Genomic DNA, 20860 nt, shown 5'->3' with positions numbered 1-20860 from the left:
ATTTGAACTACGATAAACAGAGTATGGTTATTAAATCTGTAAACAGTACCATGCTGGATGAAGCTGCTCCTAGAACAGAATAATCTGCTCCTTAAATACTGGATGAGGAATGGTCGACTGAGAAGCAGTTCTGCAGAAAACAAGACCTAGAAGATTAAAATGGATCACAAGCTAAACTTGAGTCAACAGCGTGATTCCATTGTTAAAAAAGGTAAATATCATACTGAAAGTATACAAAGAGGTAATACGTTTTAGAGAGATGAAATAGTCTTTCAATTCTAGCCTGCTCAGTCAAGGTACAAAATGGAAAAGTACCATATCTTCACAAAAACTGCACATCGTCCTGGATGGACAACAGGAACTAATTGGAGATCAACCACAAGAAAACCAGAAATACGAAAAGAAGTGTAGAAAACAGGATCATCAGATTAAAATTGGATTTGTTTAGTCTTAAAAAAAAAAAGAAAATTAAGTGGAGACATGGTGGTTGTCTTCAAAATGGTTAAGGACTTCTGAAAACTTCGATCTGAGAAGCTATTATCATATGTGATAGGACAAGATATAATAGGCAATTTCAATTTAAATTGAAAGAGAGTATAGAAGAACAGGTTAAGAACTAGGGAAGGAAAATTTGTGAAAAATTTGGCTTAGGACAGATTGTCCAAGGTAGCCATGAAATATCCACAACTGTAAAGAGCTTCTAAAACAAAAACTATTCTATAATTATTTAATAACTAACTATTCTTTTGGCCTAGGGCAGCTCAGTCTGAAATTCAGGAGATCATATGCTTGCCTTCAACCCTGGTCTATTACTATCTTGTCCTTCTTCAGTTTCTGCATCCAAAAGCTGAGGATGGTAGTGTTCTACTTAGTAATACCCTCTGAAGTGACAATTCGAAAACCACCTGTACCCCTAACATATTCAAATGCATTTTTCAAATGTTCTTCTAAGATGCAATCTTTGTTATCCACCAAGAGGAAACAATTATCCAACATGTGCCTAAAATGAAACTATCATCTCCCACAAAGTAGTTAGTCACACAGTATAGGCCTTCTCATTCTACACAGTATACTTTAGAAGTGATTAATATGCCCCAAGAAACTTCATATTATCCCCTTCAAAATCTTTTGACAAGCACTCCTGGGAAATGCAGTGGTAGATCTGCCTTCCAGTTACTACTCTAAATATTCATGGATTCCTGATAGACCTTGCTGCTCTCAGAGTTCAGATCAGGAGAGTCATGAAACCCACTCTTGTCCCAAATGAACGTGCTGAATATGAATGTGCACAACAAATTAAAGTGAAATCAAGGTGCTCTCTTTGGAGTAGCCTTGCCATCATCCACGATTACTGTGGGAAATATTAGGTGTTATTATTAAAACAGATGTTAGACTTACAGAGTGATTGTTGCTATAATAAACACAATGTGCTTATTGTTACAACTAAGCAAATGTGAGTTTTTGTGAGGCAAAGCTATCAGGTTTCATTCAGTCTGTTCAGTATAAATGTGACCCTCATTACTGTAGTTATCTGAGTTTCTCTCAATCTATAATACATTTATTCTCACACTACCAATGTCAGAAAAACATTTTTACCTCCATTTTGCATATGAGGAGATAGGGCAGAAAGAGAGGCACTTACCAGAAAACTCAAAAGATTAATTGAAGGCCTTCAGAGTCTATCTAATCCCTGAATTATGCTTCTTTTTGCTGGATGGCTTTTGGTAGTGCTCATCTACTGCAGCAGCAGCATAGGACATCAAGTGTACTTCAGAAAAGACCAGTTGCAAACCAGCAGAGTTAAGAATTAATATTACATGAAGGTATGTTTCAGGTTGTGAATATACAGAAGTGTGATGTTGTTCACTTGTAGAAGGGGCCAACTCTTTTGAGAAATACAATAATTAATAGCCTAAGCCAGAAATGGGACTGGGTCCAAATACCCGTGAAGAAGCCCCAGGCAGCTGCATTCCTTGGGAGTTCGCTACACGCACAATGGCCCCGAGAATTTAGCACTCCGGACTCTGAATCCAGCAATCAGAGTTCAAATCTCGGTGGAACCTGATAGTGTCCATGGTCAGGTCCACCCCTCAGTCACAAGCCCATCTATATGTTGCATCTCTTCCCTGATGGTCTGAGGTGTCTATGAGGTTGTTTCAGAAATGAGTCCCATTGTCTGACTCAATTCTTTCTGGGGTGCCACGTTGCACTTTTCAAGGCCCAGGATAGTGTTCCGGGCGGTGGCATGGGGCACGGGATATGTTCCCAGCCATCTGGCGGCTGCTTCCACCATTGTAAGCACATGGCGCTTGCCTTGGCGGGTTTGTGGGAGTGTGATACAGTGGTGAGTATCCCTGTCTGTCACGCGGGAGATACAGGATCATAGACTGAAGCGTTCCCACTGCAAAGCCCTCTTCTTTCTGACATAGCATTTGTCTCCTGAAAGACACAGTCTCCAGTCCAATACTGTCAGTCTCATGTGTCCTCATTTCTATCTGAAAACCAAACAAAAAATGAAAAGCATAACCCTACGTGAAAATGAAAGCAAAATTAGAGAATCCCTGGAGTTCACTAGGAACTGTGCTTTCATTAATGATTTCATTTTGAAGTGTAATGACAAAATGATACAGGAATATCTAAGGGAAATATCTTAGAGTCAGGTAGATAGAAAGAACTATCTCACAAACAGAAAGTACAGAAAATTTTTAATCTCTTCAGTCTGAAAACAAGGAGAGCAGTCAGAGATGGCAGCATGTTTCCGCAAAAGCTGTCAAGCTTAAAATCCTTTAGCAGACATTATCATCACGGAGGACTTCAAACATTGCTCAGTGGACAAAGCTGCAAAGCTGCAGACGTGCCAGTTAGCAGGATGGATCAAAGAAAGCGCACAGAAAAGGCTGTTTCCAGACTGTTCTCTTTCCTCACATAACAGCGATGTTTAAATGAGTCTTTCTTTTAAAGTGATAATTTAAAAATAAACAGAAGTGAAGTGCATTAAACTGTGAAAGTAGGTCATCATTTTCTTAAGAGGAATGAATTTAGTATTTCAAAATAGCCAAGAGAAGATGAGAAAGAGAAGAGAAACTTTGGTATCAAAGTGATACTTCTGAGCTCTCTTAGATGAGATAATGAACAGACATATTTAATTTAACTAAGTACAGTTATGTTTGGTGTATATTGTATGTTACATCACTAAAATAATTTAAACATTAGTTATTTAAACAAAGACCTTATGAATGGAGCTGGTCTAAATACCTTTGATTGAAAACTTCTAGTCGGAAAATACGTAGTAGCTGAAACTTAAAAACCTCACAGAAAAGAATCTAATTAATTTCTTAATTAAACCTGTTGAATTTATTTTTAAATGTCAAAATATTTCAGTTAATAATTTTTGAAATAAAATTAAACTAGTTTCCTGATTCAAAATACATATTTCAGATTTATTTTACATTGTAGAAGGTAATATGAGGCTTATATCAAATGATAAAATGGTCAATATATAAATTAAGTATTATGAGATCATTTCAACAAATTATTTCAATCAGACTGAATTGAATTAAGAGAATTAAAAGTGGGGGCTTTTGGTTAGGTAATATTTCTGCAATTATGAAAACATTTCTTGTCCTCAAATGTAAAAAATTGAAAATCTCAAAACTGTTCATAGAAAAGGAAATTAAGTTTATAGCCAGTATGATGTCATGGTAACTAATGCTTCTTTATACTGACACATCTTGAATTGTAGTATCTTCATCTATCAAGCCACCAAGGATATAGGCAATCCTTTTGGGTCTGAGTTTTATGAATACTTAGCAATAGATAAATGCTATTCGGAGAGCTTTCAGTTTGAATAGAAAAGATGAACATCCAAGGAAATAGATATATGAGTTCTCCCTGATCATATAGATAGCTAAGGACAGCATCCTAACTGCAGTTATCAGTGGTTTATGTCCCTTGTAAGGCCTTAGCTGTTAGATCATGCCCTCTAAATCACTTTGAGATTGTCTGTGCTTAAGGAAGGCAGGTACAGCAATTTTAAGGATGCAGTAGGTAGTATTCTTAAATCAATCACTGAGGGAATTTTTGCCCTGTGTTGCTCCTTTGCTGTTTTCTAGTTCTCTGATACCTCTCCAAGCCCAGCCAACATTGTGTGGTTGCTTTGCTTGAGTAGTCATTTCTTTGGAGAAACCTTCCCTCGACATGATCGCTTGGTTCTGCATGAGGAGCAACAGATAAACCTTCTTGACAACTCCTGCCAAAGAGCATAACCTCACAGCAAAACAACTCTCGTGTGAGAGCTAATTGCATATAACAGGCCATATTTTCATCAAAAGGTCTTCCATCTCAGCTGCATACTGTGCTGTGCCACAGTTCTGCAGCAGCCATGTGAAGAAGCTTCATAATGGCTGTTTCAACGTGCAACTCCAAATGAGGCATGGTGCTGGAGATAGAACGTGGTGTCATGCTGAGTAAAGCCTAGTGTGACTTGTTCTGGGTTGCTGTCCTTTCACCAGAGCAGCATTTGGCTACTTGCATTCCAAATGTTAGAGATTAGTTTATAAAAAAGAGTAATATTCTTGCAAATGTGTGTATGTACATATATATGTATTTCCATGAAATTCAGACTTTCAGATTGAATATCTTATGAGGAAAGAGCTCAAAGGCCTTGAAGTTGCTATCTAGCACTCAAGATAATTGAAGGGGAACAGTCTAGTCTCCGAATGATTATTAAGGAAAAGATCTGGTTGGAGATATTTAAGCGGAATATATTTTGAGGAACTATTTGAATTTAAGGTATTTTTTTAATGCGCTGCTTTCAAAATGAGCTCTTTATTTTATTTTTTGTTGTTTTATACATATACACTTAATATAGAAACTGAAATCCCATTTAAAAATCATTTAAATAAAACATTTTGATCAAATGAAAACAGGTTATAATTTTTTTCTTTTTTTAGCACACATAGACAACTCCAGAATTTCAGGCACATGTGATTTGATTTCATTGGGTTTGTACCCTTTAGAATGAAATAACGCTCTATTGTCCTGCTCTATTTGCAGACGTAACTGTACCAGGAAGGCTGTGATTTTCATAATGTTAATCAGTGGCATATGGTTGCGGTAGCTGCTCAAGAGATTTGGTATTATGTCCTTACTCTTTGCAGTGATGAAACTTTAAAAGGCTCATACAGTCACAGCAGTTAAATGTGGACAATATCTAGCAGGTACCAGTAGCAGTAGGTACTATTGGTGTTCTGCCATGATTAATTTGGATTGTAACATTCAAAGAGACTTCTAACGTTCCCATTTGGGAAACTATTCTACACCCCCATATCCTTGACTTTCAGGAAGATTATCCTGGTAATCAACCAACACATTGCCCTTCATAAATATCTTCCATTACTCCCACATGCATTTTCAAAATTATACGTACTTAGATTTTTTTAGGTATTTCTGGAAAAGTTCATCCTATTGATGCCAATGAAAGCTAGCAAAAAATGAAGCTCTATGTTTCCTGTATTGCTTGTAAAACATCTACTGAGAATTTTAACCTGACTTGGCTTCTTTTCTGTGGCTCAGACACAGCATAGAATATTATTCTGTGTTTTGCTCTTCCTTGTCTATAAAAATGATGGTAGCACTTCTGCTTAAATAAATATGCTTTGTGATAGGTAGGATTATTACCAGCTAAATGAATGACATAATGCATTTCTTCAATTTCACTTGAGCCTCCTCTTTTTTTACTTTATGAATTTTCACTGCATCCTGCCCGAAGCAATTTTACATCCTAAATCTCTCCTAAAAGTTGATTCTCATCTATGTTCACTCAAACTCTCTTATAAACCAAACAATTACCTGATAACAATTTGCATGTGCAGCTAATGATAAAAAAGCTTTTGTAGTCAAAAAGAAATATGTGACACCCCAAAAATCCCTGGGCAGGATAAAATGTAGTTCATTATTCTATTTGGCTGTAGGGACTTTTTATCTCATATTGATAACCTTTAGTGTGATAGAGCAGATGTCAGTGTATTTTGTTTACTATTTTAAGATTAAAAACCTTGCTGTTTTGCTGTGTGATGCAGATAAGATCTTAACAGTTTATGTTCAGATAGTTTAATTGCCTCAATTGCTGGGCAGGAGAAGCAGCAAGAGCAGCCTGCAGTTTGCCTGACCCTTTTCTATCAGATTGAAGTATTATTATGTACTGTACTATATTAAGCTTCATCTGGAAAAAAGCACAATCTGTTCTTTTTAAGCTTCTTAATAGTTTCTAGTACTGATTCATTGGAAGTGGAACTAACAGATTGTTATAGTTAGACTGTAGGTGGGGATGCATATGCTTGAGTTTTGAACAAAATTCCAACTCTGAAGCAGGGATAAGTCTTTTGCATGATGATGTAATCGATTTTGCTTTAAACATGCAGAGACATATGGGAGTAGCTTTTGAACTGGGCTTAGGGCCAGACGTTGAGGTAGGCAACACGCAGGATTCAGGCTGGCATTTTAAAAGAACCCAGCTGCCAGTTGTTGCCATGAGTATAGGACATATTTACAAAAGCCACCAACAGCTAGCAGCTCTGATTACCGACAGACAAACTTTCAAGAAGAGATGAACATCCAGTAAAAAATTGTGATACCTCCTCCAGCAGAACCAGTCACAATATAGAGGTACCGGTTTCCAAACGCTGAAATGGAGATGGAGTTTGGTGGGGGAGGAGGAGCTGAATATAAATTGACTATACTTCAGCTCCAACTTGGGTTGTTTGCTGAGTCTTTTCTGCTGAACTGGAACTAGCCAAGCAAAAGTTAATCAATCCCTCTCTTCTGTTTAACTTTTCCTGAGGATCTTTCTTTACATTTAGAAGTGGAAACAAAATAGCTACATGGATAAATTGCCAGGACGTAGGCAGCTTCCATCACAGGGGACTCACAGAAGACATTGCTTTGGTTCCAGCATAGGGGTTCTGAATTAATTTTCACTTGGAAATGAAACTACAAACTCCTCAGAGTCAGGCTGCATAAGTCCTCACCTTGTCCATCCATGTGTGCAAATCCAGAAGTCCCTGTATCCTTCTCCTTGCGTCATAGACCTGGCTGAAGAGTGGGAACTGCCCTATCAGTGGAAACTTGCTCTTGCTGTGGCAGTTTTAGCAGTACTACTATGGAAATGCCACAGTTCAAGAAACTAATGTCCGTGAGGAGCCCAGCTCCATACAGAAAGCATGGAGACACTCTTGCACTGTGATCCTCACATCTCATCCTCAAGGAAATGATGTAATGTAACTTCCCCGGTTTCCCACTCCCATTCCCTCAGTGCTACATGTATACCTTCACGCACATACAGGTTTTCCACCGAAAGATAGCTCAGAGGAAATTCATCTTAATATGTGGTGCAAAGGAGTTTAACAGAAAAGATTTTCTTTTTCCATCAAGGAGTGTTCATTATCCCCACAGTATAGCTCAAATTAAATATACATACCTCGTCAAACCTCTTGCACAACAGGGGAATTCACTATGAATAATTAATTAAGTAGAGTTTAATCAGCAATGATCATGACAAGAGCTCCACTGGTGTATTTGTATGAGTGTCTTGAAGCAAAGCTACTTTCTGTTTTTGTCAAATCTCCCTTGAGCTCATGCTATACAGCTACAGTTTTCCCAGTTGGAGAACTCAGTCACTCTCAGATTTGGACTGCCAGGATGTTTTTCTTCCAAATGTTAAGAACGTAACACTTCGCTAAGTGGCCTTGGTAGTTTAACATGTTTCCTCTCATTTTGGATGACGTATCGCTTTCTGTATGGTTTCACAAAATCTCCCTGTCTTGATACATGATGAGATCATGGCATTTGTGCCAGAGCAACCTTTATTTGAGTGGAAAAGAGTTAATGCACTTTGTGTTCATTGCAAGACCTACTATTTTTCAGCACTGTAATTAAAGCTATTCTCAGCTTTATAGCAAGCCTCGGGGTAACAGTTTGTATGTTTATAACACTTTCAAACAAAGAGTGCAGTATCTGGAACATTGAAGAGATCCAGTTCTGTAAGTCAATTAGACCTGGCCGTGAATTTTCCATTGACAGTTTTTTGACAGAAAATGAAGTCTTCAGAATTTCAGTCTCTTCAAGATATATGATGGAACAGCTTTTCCTCAAACTTCCAACTTCTATGGCAAAGTTTGATATGATTTTTTTTTTCCTTTTTATTTTCTGTTAGGAAACATGAAACAGAACATTTGATGTTCATCCAAATTGACCTAAATGAGAAGAATTTTAAACAAAGTAGTGTATTTCATGTCAAACAGCTTAATTTTATTTTAGATGGCCTCAGGGTCCACTGGGAGTTATACGTGACTGACCCCCATTTTTCCTTCAGACTGACTTCTGAGGCTATAATACATCTTTCATGAGGCACCACATTTTTGACCTCTAGCTGAACTGTTTCAGCATCTCACAGGAATCACTTGATGCTCATGTATCACAGGAAACATAGTTTGCCCTAAGAGCGTGACATGTGGGGAAGCACTGGGCACCTGATTTACAACTCCCAGGAAGCATTGCAACAACTGAGTTTAGAAATCCTATGACATTTTGTCCAGGCACAATTTGCATTGTAATGGCTTTTCCATCAGGCCTGATCACAGCAGGGAGGAAAATGAAAGTCATATTAGCTAAGGAGACCTGCATTCAGGTTGACGTTCTGGTTGGGTACCATTTGGAAATTTCAAGGTCTCAGTGATTCATTCCTGATGTGAAATGAAGGTAATGGTATTTCCTCTCTTCTGTTCTTTGTCTGTTTTGGCTATTCAGATGGTAAGATCTTCAAACTGGAGACAGTGTTTTTCATATTCATGCACAGTGCTAAGCCTAATACAGCCTCTAAACTCTAGCACCAGAGCGACAGGGATGATTCCCTAGGTGGGCAAGCTGAATGCTTGGTGGCTTCAATGTCCAAGGTCACAAAACCAGACGACAGCCCAAATCCAGTTGTCTGATTCTCTCTGCTTCACGTGCATTTTCACTGTCAGTGCTCATATATACTTGTAACTATGCTGGTAAAAGAAAGCATTTTCCTTACAGATTCTTCCATTTTCAAACTAACAGAAATAAGTGAAGAATCAGCAGTTCCTTGCAACAGCATTACTTTAACACTCTCAGTCTTATTACTTTACTGACTGTGTTTCTGTGGAATATTAATGAGGGGTTAAGGCAATATTTTGGAGAAAGATATCCTGCCTCAAAGGCCTTCTTATTTAAATGAGACATGAAACAGATTTAGACAGCCAGATGGAAGAGCACAGGGAACCAGAGAGACAATCCTGGTCAGGACGATTGTCAGTGGTATCAGTACATCCACTGTTTAAGCACTGTGACTTTTATGTAGGCCTGCCAATGAAGAATTTTCCATGGTGAGACAGAATAAATAAAAATAAATGTATCAATCTGTTAATATTTATTATCAGTTTATCCCACAGGGGAAGAATAGATTGAAAGAAAGTATGAAGTTTTTCCTATTGGGTTGGTAGATATTTAATTTTTTAAAAAAACAAACCAAAAAACAACACAGAAGTACAATTAGCCCATCTGTGATCCTGTGATCTTTGTAATGCTAAACCTCAATTTTGCCACCCATTCTCCCAAGTCACCAGAAGTTCTCTCTTCATTGGATAAGTTTTATCTTTCAGTGTAATTAAAAAATTTTTGCTTTTCAGATTGCATTATGAACAAAGTCATGTTGTTATGAGTCATTGTTTTGTTTTGCTTATATTTAAAATATTTATTCTGAACATATGTTTTTAGATTTTCTGAAGTAAACCCCAGAGGACTTGACCACATTTAGTCAACTTAAGAGAATCAGAAAAGACTGTGCAATTTATACATACATTGTTGTAGACATTTGGGGCCAGATCCTCAAAGGTATTGAGGTACCTAACAGCCTTTGATTTCACCATCAGCCTTTGATTTCACATACAGAAGTGAGGTTTCTGGGAAAATATGTTGATCTTGATTTGAAAAATGGATTAATAAATTAAAATGGTAATGTTATTTTGTTAAACTTGGTACACTGATCTCTATGTGGATAGGTTATGTATTCTTTAAAATATTTGCTGTTTCCAAAGCAATAAAAGCTTCTGCAAATTTTTATACACGCATATGTGTTTCTGTTTGTATTTAGGAAACTATGGTGAAAGTGGAATGGAAGCTTTCAAAGATATGGCGGCCAAGGAAGGGATCTGCATTGCACATTCCTACAAGATCTATAGCAATGCTGGTGAACAGAGCTTTGACAAGCTGCTGCGAAAGCTTCGGAGTCACCTGCCCAAGGCAAGAGTGGTTGCCTGCTTCTGTGAAGGCATGACTGTCAGAGGGCTCTTAATGGCTATGAGGCGCCTGGGACTCGCTGGAGAATTTTTGCTGCTGGGCAGGTGAGTAATACTATGCAATTATAGCCAGCCTTTTTACTGAGTAGGGCAAAAAATAAGACAGTCCAGTCAAGCATACGTAAAACACATACTCATGGTCTCTCCTACACATATGCATATCTAAAAGATAGAAAGTAACGTCAGCCATGTCATAACGGTACGTACTCTACAAAGACATGCATTATTCTCATGACACGCCAGGCAAACACAAGTCTGCTTGGCCAGTCTTAATAGCATTGTGTAAGGGAAGGCTGACACACAAACATTTGATCTGTATCATCCATTTTGATCACTGCAGTTTAAAATGCATCATGTACATATACAGCCTGAAGCTATGCCTCATTCAAGTAACACTGTGTTAAGAATTGCTGATGTGGCCTCTGAGTGGCCCTGAAATATATCTTCCCAAAACAAAGTTTGTTAACCATCACCTTTTCTTCCTGAACCAATGTGCTGACATGTGGATACTGTCCTAAAAGCAACATATAGGTAATCCTTTGTCTTAGCTCAATGATATCAGTGGTTCCTTCCCTAACCACCAAAGGGAGAAAGGAAAACTCACTCAGATGTGTTCACCCAGCAGGAAAAGACCCTGGCCTAGTAAGCAGAGAAGTAAAAGATATTGATGTAAACCTAGTGGGATCTTTATATTTGCTACATAGTCAACAAGTGGACCCTAAATGAGATGAGGAAAAACGGTGTATTGACCACAAAATGGAGCATACCAGGAGACAGCTAATGTTGCCTGCTGCCTTTCCAGTGCATTATTAGAAGGATGACCTGATGCTGTCCCATGCATGAACTCTACAGGAACACAAATAAAGGCGGTGTCAGTGAAACCAGATGTCCTGGTAAGACCTTCAGGGAAAGTTGTAAGGACTGCAGCTCTGCCCAGCTATCTTGGAAGCTGGGACGCTGAGACTGTCCCACTGGTAGGACATCAGCCTCTATTCCCAGTCTGCCCTGTTGCACACAGCTGCCCTTCCCCCTTGGGCAAAGGGGAAAGCAAACAGGCAACAACAGGGACTCCTGCCTCTGCCCTTACTCTTTGGCATCAGCCTACATTTTGGCAATTTCAGAAGTGAATTTCTTAATTATTTCTCTGTCTTATAGTAACTGTGTCGACCCTTCCTTTCAAATACATTTTATCTGTAGGCTCTTCCATGGATTATCTTGGTCCTTTTCTGGACTGACACCCAAAGGGACCACAGACCTCAGGGTGAGATTCACCTAAACGTATTTAGATGTCTACAATTTAGACATTTCCATGTGGGCTAGCCATCAGGATTCCCTCTATAGTTAATGGAGAAAAATAGGACCTTCTTAGGTCTCTTGTTTGTAATGTGGACATTTCAAGTAGCTCAGAGAAATCACGTTCTAGAAAAGGGCTTGTGAAAAGACTCTCTTGATGACTAGCTTTGGTGGAAAAGCCTACTTGCCAGTTGTTTAGAGTAAAGCAGAGCAAATGCCACCTCCACTATCTCTAGCTGAATCTGGTGCCACATGGCCTTTGCTGTCTTCTTTTATCCTAAACACAAGAAGTTGCCAGTTCTCTGCAGCAGCACCCAAATTTAGAAGCACGTAAGCATCGTTTTCAAAAAATATGTCGGCCCTTAGTTCCTCCAGACTCCAAACCATACTTAATTTTGTATGGGATTTGTACATACAGCAGTGCTAAATTTAGCCCTCCAAGATGCTTTTATGAATAAGGACTTCAGGAACTGGTGATTGTGAATAAGAATGGAGCAATACAGCTTAGGTCTTCAAAAAAGCAAAGTCTAGAGAGAACTGGCTTTGCTTTTTTTCAGTGAAAAATACCTGTTTCTAGCTGCAGTGGGAGTTGTCATGCCTAATTGTAAGAAAGTTGTTATTCAGTATATGACTTCCGTTCAGTAAATTGAAAGTGATAGCTCCTCTCAGAAGTCTAAACTATAAACTGTTTAAAGTTAAAACAAAAATCTTTAATTCTAATGGACCAATTTATGTGTGTCCATGCCTGTGGCAGTACTATACAATTTATTTTTGGAAAATGTAGCATGAACTGGAAGTGTTTACAAAGAAAGAAAAAGAGAAGTGTAGGGATTTTTTTTTTTCTGTCCTTTCTATTTATTAACAGAGATTCCAAGGTAATGGCTGAGAAGTGGTTCCTCAGTCATAGGTTAACCTGTCCCCAGCCAGTAGCTGCTGGGGACAAATGTAAACTAATTGCACGTACCTTCACCCAACCAGAGCATTCCTATGGCTGTCCATGTCCAGCTGAGGACAGCTGGAGTGACGTAGTCTCTCTACATATGGCTCTGCACTTCGGAGATCCCAAGGATCTAGGAGCCTCCCATCTCCTTTCAGTAGATTTGGTTCAGATCTGGTATTAAAACCAGCTATAAACCAGAAATAAAACAACTGGTTTTGCCTGTTGAGGACTTTTGTTTGGCTTGAGTCACCTTTAGTCAGGAGAGCAGACTGTTTTATGTCCCTGCAGTGCAGCAAGACTCATGCAGAGTGTGGGATGTTGTGGAGCGGTGATGTTCCACAAAAATGTTCATTCTCACAAAAATGTGCTCCTTCCACTATGGGATAATCTCTAGGCTTCACAGCAGAGGGGAAAAAAAAAAGCAAAAGAAAAAGCAAGGAACTTGCAGGAAGGCTTCTTGACGTAGATGGGATGCAAGACAATAATGTCATTGTCCATTGATGGCTTGAGTCCCTGTAGGGATTTAAAAGTCCATTTTCCAGAACCTTGATGTGCTGTGTGCTCTCATGGTTTCAGCTGTTTGGCTCTGTTGGCTACGAATATTTAACTGTTGGTCCAGAGCTAGGCTTGTTGGTTGGTTCTGTGGAGAACAGCCTAAGGCACGGACCTGGGATGGATGTGACACCAGAACAAACCCAGATATTACAAGCAGATTATTGGGGAGTTTTTTGTGCATCATTTATATAGGGGGGAAAGGCATTTAGCAAGATTTTGAAAAAAACAGATGGTTCAGAGCACTCACAGGGGAAAGAGCTACATCTGAAATAAAAGAAGGCTCATGCAATTAATTTCTCTTGTGAAGCTACGCAGGAAAATGGACTAGGATAAGATTTATACTTTCATTCATACTCTAATCCTGGAGTTGCTCTGGGCTGCCCATTCAACTGAGAAGGTTATAAAAGGACACTCCAAGTGTAGGGAGAGTGCCTGTCACTGAAATGCAATGGGCTCACATGGAAAACTTCATCTACTAATGGTTATTTATTTGTTACCCCACAAATGCATTTTGCTTCCCCCTTGTTCTGTGAAGTGGAGAATTATTTTATTTTATTTCCAAATGCACAGAAAGAACTAAAGTCCCAAAGCCACACAGTAGCTGTATGGGACACCACAAGAAATCAACATTTCCACTTCCTCTTAGCTTTTTTGTTCCATTTCTGATTTGGGTTTACCCCAATATTTCCAATCTGAAGCCTTGCAAAAACACGGAGATTTTTGGAAGCTATGAATTCCTCATAGCACCTGTTTTATGCTCAGATAAACAGAAAATGGAGTGGCCAAACAGAGTGTGTATCAAATAAATCACCCTATAGAGCTCCAAGGGGAGGAGAAAAGATATCCTTCAATAAACACTCCACTCTTAACTTTCTGTGCAGTTCCTAAAATTGCATTGCCTGCCTGTGACAGAGGTGAAAGATGGCAAGTCATTAGTGATTGTAGTGTTCCAGAGCTTTTTGATTCATGAAAAACATTTTAAATGCTCAGCAAATATTTACCTCACGCACCTTGAGGAATTGGACTTAACCCCAAATAAAAAGGTGAGTGTGCTGACTTTCAGGTGTGAAAAAAATGTTATTTTAACCTAACCGTTATTCAACTTAATGGAAATATGGACACCAGGCTTCATCTGTTTGTCCTTATTGCTTCTGTCATCCATAGGTCATATGCCAGGAGATATCCTTACAGCTAAAATTCATTAGAGAATAAATAACACATTCACATAGAAGAATAACTTTGGAACATATTTCAGAAAGAAATATGGAGTATTAATTGAGTAGATAAAACCAATTTGATTGTAGGTGATTTTCAGCTGTTCCTCATTTTATGTAACAGTCAGCCCCAATGGCTGAGATTTTCTTTCATGATGTATGTATGCATTCATCCTGCTCCTCTTGACTACTACTTTCTGATGTTTGGACAAAACCTCTGTGATAACTCTCCTCAGTGATAATTTTATCTGATGCCTTTCATCTACAAGGATTCCAAAACACCTCTTGGAATGACTAAATATTTTAGTGCTAGGTCACATGATTTTTTATAATATAATAGAAACTACGAACACAACTGAAATTATGCATATTGACTATGGCTGCCCTAAATAAAATGGGTTCAGAGAACAGTACCACAGTACTGGATAATTTTATTCTTTTTTTGCTTGCTAGCATTGTTTTATCCTGTAGCAACTAACACTTTTGGGATGGGACTCGGGCATGGTGTTGGTGACAGCACTGTCAGGGATAGTTACCAAAAGGCAGTTTGGACACAGATACTCTGTTTTGGGGTAGAAGAATGTTAAGATACATGGATGCAGGCTTTGCATGCCTTTTACCTCCAGACAAGAGAACTGCCCCTGGGTTGTTTTATTTAATAGTATAAAAGTGGTTATTGCACAAACCTACAGAGCAAAAGACAGAAATTTTGTGAAGGATTTGTGATTCTAAATGCAAGACTGTAGGACTTTTCCTACCTTAAGAAGAGGAAAAGGGAAAGGAGAAGGGAAAGTAGAGACATATAGAGAAAAAATGGCTTGCTCAACATCTCCAGCTTCCAAACGGTATTCCAGAGGCAGTATTGATCTGCAAGGAATTACGGGGACTTCCATATGCTTCATGTTCCAGTATGCATATCGTGGGTTAGATTTACTCTGGTATTAACTACCTTGTTTGAGTAAAGAGAAGTTAATTAATATCGTCTGGACTTCTTTTTGTATAAAATGACAAAATTAAACACAACCACTAAAAAAATCTAGCAGAGATGGAAGTGTCTCCTTAAGCTCTAGTACTGATTCTGATTTTCAGCTGTCCAGTTGGAGAAACATGGCCAAATTTTATCAGTCTGATCTAATCTCCACATGGCTCTTAGATACTTCTTCAGTCAAGGGTTTACAGAAATAATATAAAATTGTGTGTCCTGGTTTCAGCTGGGACAGAGTTAATTTTATTCTTAGTAGCTGGTACAGTGCAGTTTTTTGGATTTACTGTGAGAAGAATGTTGATAACATGCTGATGTTTTAGTTGTTGCTAAGTAGCGCTTATCCTAAATCGAGGACTTTCCAGTTTCCCATGCTCTGCCAGCAAGCAGGTGTGCAAGAAGCTGGGAGGGAGCAGAGCCGGGGCAGCTGACCTGAACTAGCCAAAGGGGTATTCCATACCATGGAACGTCATGCCCAGTATATAAACTGGGGGGATTTGGCTGGGAGGGGCGGATCGCTGCTGGGGCATCGGTCAGCGGGTGGTGAGCAATTGCATTGTGCATCACTTGTCTTTTCTTGGGTTCTATTTCTCTTTTTTTTTGTTATATTCTTTTTCATTACAGTTATTATTATATTAGTAGTATTATTATTATTTAGTAGTATATTTTATTTTACTTTAGTTATTAAACTGTTCTTATCTCAACCCATGAGTTTTACCTTTTTTTTTCCCCTCCTCCCCATCCCACTGGGAGGGGGAAGCGGCTGCGTGGTGCTCAGTTGCTGGCTGGGATTAAACCACGACCTTGTGTCTTGGTTAAAATATCTGCAGCAAAGGGATGGGAAATCTAGAACTACAGGGCATCCCACAGAGTTTCCATGCTTCTCTGAAGTGCAATCAGGACTTGATGACTACATCCTTAAATGTCCTTGCAAAGATTAAGAACCACATCCTGCATTTTCAGAATTCATTCCGTTCTGTGATATGCAAAAGGCTGTGCCTGAGGATAAGGGAACCGTGCGTGCCATCCTTGGCAGAGCATGTCCAGCTGAGGGTGAATAAGGGGAGGACATCAGTTCTAGCAGTGTGATGATCACAAGCAATTCAAGTGAGGCTCTGCAAGAGGGCAGAAGGCCCAGTGAAGCAGTGCCCATTCTTCTCAGAACAGCGCACGTGTTTTCTAACTTTCACAAATCACCTCTGCTGATAAAAGATACCTGCTTAGCTCCTGAGGAGATGGATTGGAGGAAATTGTTATTGATTCTGAGTCTCACCAATGTTGCAGCAAAAAGAGCTAAGTAGAAAGTGAGTAGTAGAGATGAGGATAAGGAGAGGGGATAAAATGTGGAGGACCATTAGTTCCAGGAAGTCCCCAAAGTAATTTAGCTGATAGGAAACTCAGCAATATATGAAGAAAATCCGGTTAGCAACCAAAAAGGGCAACTATTGCTGAAGGAAAATTAAAGCAAGATAGATGATCTGAGGGAAATGAGTTCTTTTCAATAATTTAAAAAGAGATCTTTCGTGAGACTTGTGAAAGTGTCTGTTGGATGAAGAAAGATCTCACTGCATAGGATGTAATAATTTCCCTCCTGAAAGTATGCTGTGTGGTGTGGGTTAACATGTCTTTTTCTGTGTTTGTATGAGTCCAACTGGCGGAGAAGTTCTTGTAAAATAAATGAGGATATGAAATTTTGCAGACCTGGAATATGCTTTAAATTAATTTTTGGTTATTTCTGCTGCTTCAGGGGAAAATTAATCAACCAAAATTCTTCTATCTAGAATAGTTCTAACTGGATAACCTTTGACAAATATGTGGAAGCTAAATGTAATATAAGTGTGCAGATCTCCTCTCCAGGGACAAAACAAGCAGGTGAAAAAATACTTTCAGAGTACATTCATGCAACCCCAGCCTGTATGAGGAGTCTGCTCCTTTTTTCTTCAATCCACAGTAGATAGGAGCCTGCGACAGCCTCACCTGAATGCTGTTTCCTCTGAGGCAACTGTCTGCTGCCCACTCACTTACTTCTCTCTCAGTTTTCTTGTTCAGGCATCAATGTGTAGCCCAAGGAAGCAGCTATCATATTATACCTAGTAATTAAATGCACTGCAATTAGCAGCATTAAGTCAGAATCTTCATTGCTACCCAAAAGACAAAGACCTTAACAGTAAAACAAAGGTTTGCTTTTCTAGAGCTGTAAAAGAGATTAGGGAAGTGAAAAGCAGGCTTCCCTCCTATATCTAAACAGTGTCCCTAGAGGTAAAGCAGACTAGAGGGTAAAGAATAACTTCGTTTTGAAAAGGAGCTTTGTGGTCTTCGTTTACCTGGCAGCCTTGTAGCTCAGAGATGCTCAAGGTGAGCAATAGCAGCCCCAGCTGGGTCCTGCTGCAGATGGAAGCAGTAGAGTGGCTGGCCAAGGCTGTTTATGTAATAACTGAAAGGAGCATCATTTTCTTTCTATGGTATGAACCACAAAAAATTAACATAAGTAAGGACCCCACAAGCTATGCTTGAGGATTTTAGGGAGATGAGTGAGGCAAAAATCTACACTGAAAGCAAATCAATCAACCTGATTTTCTTAATCTTCTTTTTTGTCTTTAAAATCTTTTTTTTTTTTTTTTTGGTATCTATCTGACCTGTTTCTAATAAATATTGCATCTTGCAGTCCAATTACACAGTCACTAATATGGATAGAGGTAGTGGGGGATGGGAGTAAGCTCTAAGCATGTTTGGAAGAGTGTCTTCATTTTGCCCTTGCAGGAAGGCTGCATCTTCCCTGCCGTGTGTGTGGGTGTGACATAGTGTCAAGCAAACATCAGAGAATTTCCTAGTGTGCATATTGGCAAGTGAGGACACCTTCTATTTATGTCAGTAAGAGATGCCTATGTCTCTGAGAGGAAATTCAGGTCCTACACATCTGAAAATATAACCTTAGAAAATAAACATGGCTGTATCAGGTCAGATCAAAGGTCCACAAAATCAATGTGTCATTTCTGGAAGTAGGTAACAGCAAAGGACTGGCAAAAAGTGACAGCAGGCCAGGATGGAGCAAAGTTCTCCTGGAGCATTCTTAAATCTATGACTGATCTGCAGTTCAGGAACCTCCTAAATCAAAGTTGGTGTCTTTGTAAGGGAAGCCCTTGTGCAGTGCACTGCTATGAGTAAAAAGGAAGAAGTATAGACAGGAGTAGATCATGAATGCAGAGCTTAGTCCTAGGAGATATGAGCTTTAAGACTAGTACTGGTACTATATTTATTAGTGATTTTGCATGTGTCATTACATTTATGTGTCTTTGCTTTTTCTTTGTAACTGTCTTTCATGACTACTTTAGACAGTGAGTAACTCAGGCTAGACACTGTATTTTACTACGTACCTGTGTTGCCCTTTGGACTACGAGGCTCCAAGCTATTTTGATTATTCAAGTACTACCATAAAGCAACACTACTTCAGTGAGTTCAATAGGCAGTCTTGCTCAACAGGAAACAAATAATTAGTTGACTTCGGTAATGAATATACCCTTCTCATGACATGAAAAATCACGAGTGTGTCCAATTAAATTATTTACTTCCTGAAGGATCTGATCTTTCTTATCTAAGACTGGCATTAACAACCAAGGGAAGGTAGCTTTGTCAGTCAATACACATGAGTAGAGTTGTGCCTTACCACTGTAGAAAATGGCAGTGGCTAAGAACTCAGGATGTCATTCAAGTCTTTCACTTCTGCACTGCAGGTTCATCTCTACCTAATCCATGCGTGATCCGTCTTTGGATGGCTCTCCTTACAATCTTTCAAAGAAAAAAATTCCACAGCCTCCTCAGGCAACTGTTTCCTATGCTTAACTACTCCTTATACTCTTCCTAAGGTATAATCTACCTTTTTAAACTGTTTTTTTAAGCCCATTACTTCTTGTCCTATCCATGCGAACAAAGGAAGCAGTTAATTCCCTGCCTTTCTAAGACTACTATTTATATATTTGAAGACTTATGCTTACCCTCATTCTGCTTTGACAACTTTCAATATAAAAGGAAAACATGTTTTACGCTTTGGAATAACATGAGATTTCTGTTCTCCCAGTGGAAATGAGACATGGGGAAAAGCACAGAAAAAGACGTGGCAAAGAATCCTGAAGCATTATATAAGATTTATTTTCGTTGCAAAAGGACAAATCCGTGAGATGACCTACACAGCTGAAAAACAGACAGTAATGCAATCTCAAAGAGAGCTCCATATTGCCAACAGACCCACACTTGTAGTTCTGCATGAAATCAAGTCAGTGGCATTGCTGGGAAATTGTGTCCATTTGTGGGTGCCTCTCTGTTCTCCCACAAGAAATATATGCTACTGATTTTACTTTCGACTTTAAAGCTCTACTTTATCCAACAGCTTATTAAAACTCAGAATGGGAGAAGTCTATGGGTGGCTCACTTAAGATTGTTCTCTTCAAATATGTCTTCTGAGAGTGACAGGCAATGCCCACAGAGAATTTTCTTAGGTGAGCCTATTTTGAGGATGAAAGAGACTCTTTCAAGTCTAAGAAAAGAAATTAAAAATACTCTTGGAACAATGAAAACATTTTCTATTTAAGCTTGAGAAAAGATGAGATGCTTTCTTCTCAAAAACAAGAATTCAAGAGATGAAAAGAAATTAAGATCTTAAATTCCAGCATTGTTATTCCACCATTCTGTGTAGGCTACATGATAAAAGGTAACTATTTAAAACATTGAAACTAAGGCTGAAAATGTGATCCAGCATATATTCCTAGAAAGATTTAAAGGTAGTTGGAACAAGATGAAAGTTAATATTATCCTTGAGATTTTCTGATCTTTAGAACAGCTATAGACTTTTGGCTAATGAAGTTAAGTGAGCCTAAAATAATCTCCATTAAATGCTTGGCGTATATTTGTCCAAAAAAAACCCCAAACCTATTTCTGCTCCTTTAAAATTAACATTGTGACAAATAGAGGTTTGCTGGAAGGTACTGATTAGCGGTTAAGATCTGCTTCCTTTCTATTATCTTTCTCTGTAGTATATGGGTATGTTATTTTCCATTACTTCTTTTTTTCTCTTTCTTTTTTTGATTTATCTGCATCATCCCAGACTCTGCACCTAGGAATAGTGACTCACTGCAGACACACAAACCACACACATGTCTGGATACAGAGAAGGTATTTATGAGAGAGGAAGACCCAAGGGTTTGTAACTCCATGTTACCGCGTCCCGATAAAGAGCATCTGTTCCAGATCATGTGGTCCAGGAGCAGTCTCTTTTCTTGGCAAATCTGCCATCAGTTCTGTTCACATCTTACTTACAGAGGTCCTTTGTGTAGATAAACAGGAGAAAAGTGTGTGGCAGATAAAGGGAAAGAAATACCGGACCACTAGAACAGTATTCATTCAGTTGTCCCAGCTTCGCAGCTATTGTTACACGTGCTCCATTTTTCGGTTAGAGAAGGAAAGTGGGAATCAGAAAGGCAGAGAGATGCTTTCTCTAACTCCACAT

The 20860-nt window shown here is 38.8% G+C and overlaps 1 protein-coding gene across 3 annotated transcripts in view; it reads left to right on the top strand.

The window, feature by feature from the left end:
• The window catches only part of GRM5 (glutamate metabotropic receptor 5), a 278015-nt gene that overhangs the window by 108316 nt on the left and 148839 nt on the right, over window positions 1-20860 (top strand). For all 3 annotated transcript variants that reach the window (XM_050899506.1, XM_050899497.1, XM_050899488.1), the window contains exon 2: window positions 10172-10421. In XM_050899506.1, coding sequence (XP_050755463.1) covers window positions 10172-10421 — 250 coding nt within the window. The remainder of the gene's footprint in view (window positions 1-10171; window positions 10422-20860) is intronic.

The sequence above is a fragment of the Gymnogyps californianus genome, chromosome 1, assembly GCF_018139145.2.
Source record: "Gymnogyps californianus isolate 813 chromosome 1, ASM1813914v2, whole genome shotgun sequence".
Taxonomy (NCBI): Eukaryota; Metazoa; Chordata; class Aves; order Accipitriformes; family Cathartidae; genus Gymnogyps; species Gymnogyps californianus.
The sequence above is the reverse complement of the archived record's forward strand: the minus strand, read 5'-3'. Positions and strand labels throughout refer to the sequence as shown.